Below are 9263 nucleotides of genomic sequence, written 5' to 3' on the forward strand. Positions count from 1 at the left end.
ATAGCTCAAAATGTAATTGTTGATACAATCATATTAGCCTCTCAGAATACAATAACATTTATCTTAATTCAAAAATAAATTAAGTTCGTATTGGTAATGTCTTTGGGAGCAGGACAGACATGATCTGAAATGACATGTAATGTTGACAAAATCGCAACCCTGCACACAAAATGAAATCTGTCTGGAATAAGACAATATATTGAATTCATGAAAAATGAATGGCTATATAAGGATAGCTATAACCTGGGTGGTTCGAGCCCTGAATGCTGATTGGCTGACAGCGGTGGTATATCAGACCATATAACACGGGCATGACAAACCATTTATTTTTACTGCTCTAATTACGTTGGTAACCAGTTTATAATAGCAATAAGGCACCTCTGGGTTTGTGGTATATGGCCAATATACCAGGGCTAAGGGCTGTATCCAGGTACTCCACATTGCGTTGTGTGTAAGAATAGCCCTTAGTCGTGGTATATTGGCCATATACCACACCCCCTTGGACCTTATTGCTTAAATAAGCATCAAATAGCAGCCTCTTTAATAGTCCACAGGGGCTCACACTTCCCAAAGGATTGGGTCTTGTGGTGAGATAACGGAAAAACGCACAGAATGACAATATATATATGTATTTTCCTTTATACAAACATTTGAAAATAATGCTTTTGGAAGACACCTTTTTACTGTCTTTTGGCTGATTTGTTTTACGCTGTGTGACAAACTAAAGATGTGTTGATGAGGTATTTATATCATACGTTATTCCATATGACAGTCAGGATATTGTAGGCAACAAAATAAAATGTGATTCCCAATAGCAAACGTAAACAGAGTAGATAGCATGGAAAATGACACACGTAATACCAAACTCTAATGGTCTTGTTTTACATTTTTGTCAAAGATGGTTTTGGGTACTTTTCCATTATGACTTTGCTGTAATTCAACAGGCTGACACCATGGAGATCCAAGGGGAACTCACAGCTGAATTCAGCCACACCGGGGTCTGGAAAAGTCACATTAGTCCTGTTCATCCACGTCAGAAAGTCCTTCAGGCCACCGTCACAGTGGAAACGATTCCTATATAAGTTGATCCAGCTGAGAGACCTGAAAGCCGCTGGGTCAGGAGAGGAGAGGAAATTGTAAGAGAGGTCAACTGTTTTGAGACTCACTGGGAAAATGTCTGGTTGGAGGTATGTGAGAGAGTTGAAGCTGAGATCCATCTCTTCCAGAGAGACGAGACCTTTGAATATGCCATTTGGGAGAGCCCTCAGCGAGTTAAAGCTTAAATCCAGACTAAAAAGCTTGATAAGATTTTCAAATACATCCAAACACTCTCCATGTCCCCATAAAATCTGCAGGGCGATGTTCCTTAGCTCCAGCAGCTTTAGAGAGTTTACAGCAGGCACTGAAATATTATTGCTAAAGATGCACCACTTAATGTTGTTGTTACCATACCAGATACGCTCAATGCGCATGAATTTAGCTAACACAATGTATACATCCTCTAAATTAGTTAACCTGTTGTTTTGAACATTCAGTATGATACTACTGTTAGCAAAGCCCAAGAGGCCCTCTAAGGATGTGATCTTATTATCAGCCAAATGAAGAAGTTGCAGGTTTGGTAGTGGTGCAAGGTAACCATATGTACCTAGTTGCCGAATAGAGTTTCCTGTAAGATCCAGGATTTGTAGGTTTGGAAGTCCTGTAAATGCTTGATATCCCAATGCACCAATATGATTGTAAGATAAATCTAATTCTAAAATATTGGGTAGATTGTCAAATGTGTAAGAATAGATTTCCCCAATAAGATTGTGTGACAGGTTGAGCCTTTGTAAATTTTCAAGACCCCAAAACGCTCCCCTGTCAATCTGATTAATTTTGTTTTGGGCTAATGTTATGTCCTCTACCTCTCTTAGTGAACTGAATACTGCATATTGCAAAGCAAATATAAAGCATTTGGAAAAATCTAGAATCTTGATGCCACTATTCTTGAGGCCATTGAATGTTTTCTTGTTTGGGTCTTTGACATTGCTGAAACCAAATGATTTTCCCATGGTGCTGTGTTTCAGAATAATATGGTGAATTTTCATTCCTTGGATTGCATTGAAAAACAATTTAGCCTTGTCCACGTTGAATCCATTGGAAGATAAGTCAAGTGTCTCTATAGACATGTTCCTAAAGGGATTTCCACATCGTTTCCAGTCAAAATCATTTTGAGTCATACCATATAGATAGACGCTGTTCAAGTTGAGCAACCGAAAGTGTTTGCCACGAAAGCCAAGCAAATCTTCCTCACATATGCTTTCCATCTGGTTTAGGGTAATGTTTATCTCTTGGAAATCTGTCATGTTCACAAAGAATGGTGCAGGTTGGATTCTTTTCACTTGGTTACCATATAGATCTAGAGTTTTCAAAGAGACCAGGGGCCTGAGATAGTCTCCCTGTAATATGGACCCAGTCAGGTCACACACATACAGAGAGAGTGTTCTCAGGTTGGACAGTCCCACAAACGCATCTGGCTCAATCTGTAAACCTCTATTATGTCCTAAATAGAGCACTGCCAAGTTTGCCAGTCTTTGAAAGGTGTTATTTCTTATAGTAAGCCCATTGACTCGTTGCCAACTGAGGTCCAGTTCCTTTAGCCCTTCAAGCCCAGAGAAGGATGTCTCGTTTATCTCACTGATGTAGTTATCCCTCATATACACATGGGTAATGTATGGAGGCAGTGCAGGGACCTGGTATAGAGACAGGTTGGTGCAAACTGCTATAGAACCATATAGTGGACATCTTGGGGTGCATTTCACCACCTGCAGGTAGACTCCAAAGACAGCCAGCAGTATACACTTCTTCATCATCCCCCTTGCACAAAAGTAGAAAATAATGGAAAATATTTTAATAGAATTAAAATGATGTTTATATCAGTACAGGGCTACCATACATACATTCATTGAATAGATATTTCAGTCTTGGGGTATCCCCTTCAGATGAGACATCCTTGGCTAGGGAGTTTATGTTTAACTGTCTGTTTGCACTAAAGGTCCATAGTGCACTGGTTCTGTCCCAGCCTGCTAATGTAAATCCCCTACTTTGTGTGTTCTGAGTACACAGCCTTGCTCTAGCCTGGTGTAACATGGCTTCCCCAGGCCTGTTTGTATTATATCAATGAATAAAGGTGCAATCTGGGATTGTCACTTTTTGAGGTAAACAGCTGAGGGATGGGGCTGGAGAAATGTCACCACTCTCAAATTCATAGACGGAACTATGAGATCAAAATGATAGAATGGTAGAAGCTATTTTATTTTATTTTTTACCATTTTAATTAAAAACAATCAAAGATAGATACTTAGTTATTACCCAGAAATGATTTGATGGTGAGATCAAAATGGCTGCATTGGACATTTAAGTTCTTGGACAATTTTTTCCCCAAAGTTCAATACAAATCCAAGTCAACAATCAGGTTCAAATAATGTTTAAAAACAAATCAATATTTTCCCCATGTATTAAGTTAAGTCAAAAAAGGTTACAAAAAAAAGTCAATCACATTAAACCACCAATCAACTTCAACAAAAAAATGAATAATCAATAATCAAAGAATGAATGAAAAGTTGTAGCTTACCTGAAGTGATGCGCGCTCATAAAAATGTGTTTACAGCTTGTGAATATGTTTGAGATCTCCCCTCGCAGATAACTTGAAGCACTGGTTTTCATAAACTCTTCCCCAGAAACGGACTTTCTTATCCAGCAATTTTTGAGAGTGATCTACATGAGATAACTTTACTTCTGTTCTAACTGACTTAGTTCAGTTTTTATAGTCCTGTGGTTTTGACTTACGTCAAAGCGTCCTCTTGAAACACAGGGAAAAACCTTTCCCCCTGTGTAAGCATGTTGTGCAAAATTGTGTCACAATTACATTGTTATTGCACATTATGCTAATTGAATGTGTAGAACCAGGGGAATTTCTTTCTGTCTCAATACTCCATTTACAATCAGGGGTGGAATTAGTGAAAAAATATCACTCCGGGAATTAACCAATATCGGACCACCGGGCACGCAGCTCAAAACATTTTGCATGCCAAAAATGTTCCCCTGTTATTTTGGAAACTCCTTTCTTACTCAATTTCCACACAATTAGATTTGAATTCCACCGCTGCTTACCTTTAGTCCACTAATGTGAACTTGTAGAACTGTAAAATGGTGTATTACGTGCTACCTGACGTTCTACCTGTCCCAGACCTGCTGTTTTCAACTCTCTAGAGACAGCAGGAGCGGTAGAGATACTCTCAAAGATCGGCTATGAAAAAGCCAACTGACACTTACTCTTGTGTTACTGACTTGTTGCACCCTCGACAACTACTATGATTATTATCATTTGACCATGCTGGTCATTTATGAACATTTGAACATCTTGGCCATATACTGTTATATTCTCCACCCGGCACAGCCAGAAGAGGACTGGCCACCCCTCATTGCCTGGTTCCTCTCTAGGTTTCTTCCTAGGTTTTGGCCTTTCTAGGGAGTTTTTCCTAGCCACCGTATATATTGAACTAATGAAATAGGAACGACTTTAAGTCAATAAGGATGAATAAGCATCATCAAATAGCAGCCTCTAGTAGTCCACAAGGGGTCACACTTCACAAATGAGTGAGCCTTATCATAGAGAATGATAGAGGACTCTACTGCCCAAAAGCCTGTTTTACCATGGGCATCGCTATCGAGGACTTTTACCATTTTGAAGTCGTCAACTAGGAGGGACTTGCTATGGGTTAAGGAAGGATCACATAATTCCATCCAGGTCATCAGGAGGGATCAGTCAATTAATTATAATTGTGAGAAAATATTCCATAACTGCAGGGGGCAGTAAATCACCAACCTTGGCTTACACCTGTTTAAACAACACACTCCAGGTGGCAGTGTGCACCCTTTCAGTTTGTTTACCAACTCATAGAAGTAGTAGAAGAAGAAAATGGACTACTTCAAAGTGGAGATGGCCTCAATGGCGCTGCCTGTATGCTCACAGATGCCATAATAGGACAAAAACAAAAAAAGAGTCCTCTATCCTTCTCTATGGGACTTACCACTAGGCTTACCAGAGGTTTAACTTCTCTAGCCAATTCACTCTTCAACCACTAGAAGGCCTGTCATACCAAATAGTGTCCCCCTGCCCAAAAGTGTAATAGTTTATTGAATCCCATTGTGACGCAGGGGGGGGGGGGGGACACCTTTTGGCTTGGGGACATTATTTGGCATGACAGCCCCATATTTCTCTGAGGAGGATGAGCAGGAAGTAGGGCAGAGGCTTTTTTCACTCTCTCTCTATTTGTGTGTGTACCAATGTATTTTGGGTTTTCTATCCAGGAATCTAAGTCCATTATGGATGAAGTGATTCCTGCCCCCTCCCTGACCTACGAGTCCCTGCCCAGTCCCACCTCCTCTCTGTTGGCCCTGACCTTCCTTCATGGCCCTGGTCCTCACACCTGGATCGTCCACCACTGTTCCTCAGAGCCCTGGTCCTCACACCTGGAGAGTCCACCACTGTCCTTCAGAGCCCTGGTCCTCACACCTGGAGAGTCCACCACTGTCCTTCAGAGCCCTGCATTTCACACCTGGAGAGTCCACCACTGTCCTTCAGAGCCCTGCTCCTCACACCTGGAGAGTCCACCACCGTCCTTCAGAGCCCTGCTCCTCACACCTGGAGAGTCCACCACTGTCCTTCAGAGCCCTGCATTTCACACCTGGAGAGTCCACCACTGTCCTTCAGAGCCCTGCTCCTCACACCTGGAGAGTCCACCACTGTCCTTCAGAGCCCTGCTCCTCAAACCTGGAGAGTCCACCACTGTCCTTCAGAGCCCTGCATTTCACACCTGGAGAGTCCACCACTGTCCTTCAGAGCCCTGCTCCTCACACCTGGACAGTCCACCACTGTCCTTCAGAGCCCTGCATTTCACACCTGGAGAGTCCACCACTGTCCTTCAGAGCCCTGCTCCTCACACCTGGACAGTCCACCACTGTCCTTCAGAGCCCTGCATTTCACACCTGGATCGTCCACCACTGTCCTTCAGAGCCCTGCTCCTCACACCTGGAGAGTCCACCACTGTCCTTCAGAGCCCTGCATTTCACACCTGGAGAGTCCACCACTGTCCTTCAGAGCCCTGCTCGTCACACCTGGAGAGTCCACCACTGTCCTTCAGAGCCCTGCTCCTCACACCTGGAGAGTCCACCACTGTCCTTCAGAGCCCTGCATTTCACACCTGGAGAGTCCACCACTGTCCTTCAGAGCCCTGCTCCTCACACCTGGATCGTCCACCACTGTCCTTCAGAGCCCTGCATTTCACACCTGGAGAGTCCACACTGTCCTTCAGAGCCCTGCTCGTCACACCTGGAGAGTCCACCACTGTCCTTCAGAGCCCTGCATTTCACACCTGGATCGTCCACCACTGTCCTTCAGAGCCCTGCTCCTCACACCTGGAGAGTCCACCACTGTCCTTCAGAGCCCTGCATTTCACACCTGGAGAGTCCACCACTGTCCTTCAGAGCCCTGCTCGTCACACCTGGAGAGTCCACCACTGTCCTTCAGAGCCCTGCTCCTCACACCTGGAGAGTCCACCACTGTCCTTCAGAGCCCTGCATTTCACACCTGGAGAGTCCACACTGTCCTTCAGAGCCCTGCTCGTCACACCTGGATCGTCCACCACTGTCCTTCAGAGCCCTGCATTTCACACCTGGAGAGTCCACACTGTCCTTCAGAGCCCTGCTCTTCACACCTGGATCGTCCACCACTGTCCTTCAGAGCCCTGCATTTCACACCTGGAGAGTCCACCACTGTCCTTCAGAGCCCTGCTCCTCACACCTGGAGAGCATTCAGCAGGATGCAACTTCTTGGAATGTTCAGATAGAAATATGCTATGTAGAACAAACATGCCTTTGACTTGTAGAATAAGGAATCATGTTTGCTCTACTGTGTGGTGGACTGCTGGGCCACGTTCAGTAACCAAACTTTGTTGATCGTGGCATATAGAAATGCCACGATCAACAAAGTTTGGCTACTGAACGTGGCCCAGCAGTCCACCACACAGATCCTGGGTGAGACCCATGCAAGGATGAATCACTGGCAGTCAGCTTGTAGTTCTATTTCTAATAATTAGTAAAAACCATTCTAAAATAAATTATTATTATTTTGAAATTAAGTCATTTTCTGGTTTATATAATATTTGATGTGTATAACAAGCATTTAGATTAGCTTAAATTATCTTTCGGTAGTTATTTTAAAGAACAGGAGGTTGGTGGCACCTTGATTTGGGGGGATGGGCTTGTGGGATCGGGAGATGCATAAAAATAATTTTTATTTACCCAAATTACAGTGTGCCATGTAAAGGCACAGGGACGAAGACCAAACAAACACGTATACAAAACACAAGGTTGAGACCCAAACAAAAGACCGAGGAGTACCTTGAATAAATACACAAGCGCCCAATGATACAACACGAGACAAGACCCGTAATCATCTGCGCAATACAAGCGTCACGAAAGCCAAAACACAGCACAGCTACTACTCACACGAGCAACGGATATTGGAACAATAATCGACAGCCCAATGGAAATCAAAGGGCACATTTATACAATTACAATTAGGGAAATGGGGACCAGGTGTGCGTAATGACACAGTTCCGGAATGATCCGTGACATCCGTAAAGGGATACTTTTATGATAGCCCTATGCATTGATGTGGCGCAGTAGAGAGTTCCCAAAACATGAGCCCAATGCTATCATTACAGTAAACCTCAGGAAGTGTCATGATCGCTATCTTCAAACTCCCGATCATAAATAAACCAAGGCGCAGCGTGCATGGAATTCCACATCTTTTTTAATGAAAATGAAACTCACCAAAACAGGAGACCAACGAAAACGTGACGTTCTGGGGCTACGCAAAGGCAGCTACACAAAACAAGATCCCACAACTAAAGGTGGAAAAAGGGCTGCCTAAGTATGATTCCTAATCAGAGACAACGATAGACAGCTGCCTCTGATTAGGAACCATCCTCAGCTCAACACAAAGAAATAGACAAACTAGATTGCCCACCCCACATCACACCCTGACCTAACCAAACTAGAGGAAAATAAACGTCTCTCTAAGGTCAGGGCGTGACAGTACCCCCCCCCGCCCCCCAAAGGTGCGGACTCCCGGCCGCAAACCTGAACCTATAGGGGAGGGTCCGGGTGGGCATCTATTCTTGGCGGCGGCTTTGGTTCGGGGTGTAGCCCCCACTCCGCCCGCTGATCCCCCCGCTTCTGTGTCGCCGGAGGAACCAGACCGTGGATAATCGCCGGAGGCTCTGAACTGCCGACCGCCGCTGAAGACTCCGGACTGCCGGCCGCCGCTGAAGACTCCGGACTGCAGGCCATCTCAGGAGGCTCCGGACTGCAGGCCGTCTCAGGAGGCTCCGGACTGCAGGCCGTCTCAGGATGCTCCGGACTGCAGGCCGTCTCAGGAGGTTCCCGGACTGGGGACCGTCGCTGCAGGCTCCGTGCCATGGATCATCACTACAGGCTCCGCGCCATGGATCATCACTACAGGCTCCGGGCCATGGATTATCACTGAAGGCTTCGTGCCATGGATTATCACTGGAGGCTGCGTGCCATGGATCATCCCTACAGGCTCCGGGCCATGGATCATCCTTACAGGCTTCTTGCCATGGATTATCAGTTGAGGCTCCGGGCCATGGATTATCACTGGAGGCTTCGTGCCATGGATCATCTCTACAGGCTCCGGGCCATGGATCATCACTGGAGGCTTCGTGCCATGGATCATCACTGGAGGCTTCGGACCATGGATCATCACTGGAGGCTTCCTACGTGGAGCTGGAACCGGTCTCACCGGACTGAGGAGACGCACTGGAGACCGGGTGCGCAGAGCTGGCACAGGGTATACTGGGCCATGGAGGTGCACTGGAGGTCTGAGCATTCGTCCTGGCTGGATGCTCAACCTAGATCGACAACTGCAGGGCGCGGGCACAGATCACACTGGCCTGTGAATGCGCACTGGCGACACAGTGCGCATCACCGCATAACACGGTGCTTGCCTCATCACTTGCTCCCCACAGTAAGCACGGGGTGCCCCCCCCCCCAATTTTTGGGGGGGCTGCCTCTCATGCTTCCGTCGATGTTGGTTCTCCCCGACCCAGCTCGTCTTCCCAGTAAGGGCACGCTGCTTGGCTTTCTTGTGGTGGGATCTTCGGTCACGATCGCTATCTTCGAACTCCTGATCATAA

The 9263-nt window shown here is 45.7% G+C and overlaps 1 protein-coding gene across 1 annotated transcript; it reads right to left on the bottom strand.

Moving 5' to 3' along the window:
• Positions 1 to 626: 626 nt before the first annotated feature.
• On the bottom strand, positions 627 to 3653 carry tl/lrr (toll-like leucine-rich repeat). Its single transcript, NM_001123691.1, is given in 2 exon segments — positions 627 to 2856; positions 3614 to 3653. Coding segments are annotated over 2 exon segments (1995 nt in total). The 5' UTR covers positions 3634 to 3653; the 3' UTR covers positions 627 to 881.
• Between the last annotated feature and the right edge of the window lie 5610 nt (positions 3654 to 9263).

The sequence above is a fragment of the Salmo salar genome, chromosome 15 (assembly GCF_965601325.2).
Source record: "Salmo salar chromosome 15, fSalSal1, whole genome shotgun sequence".
Classification (NCBI taxonomy): Eukaryota; Metazoa; Chordata; class Actinopteri; order Salmoniformes; family Salmonidae; genus Salmo; species Salmo salar.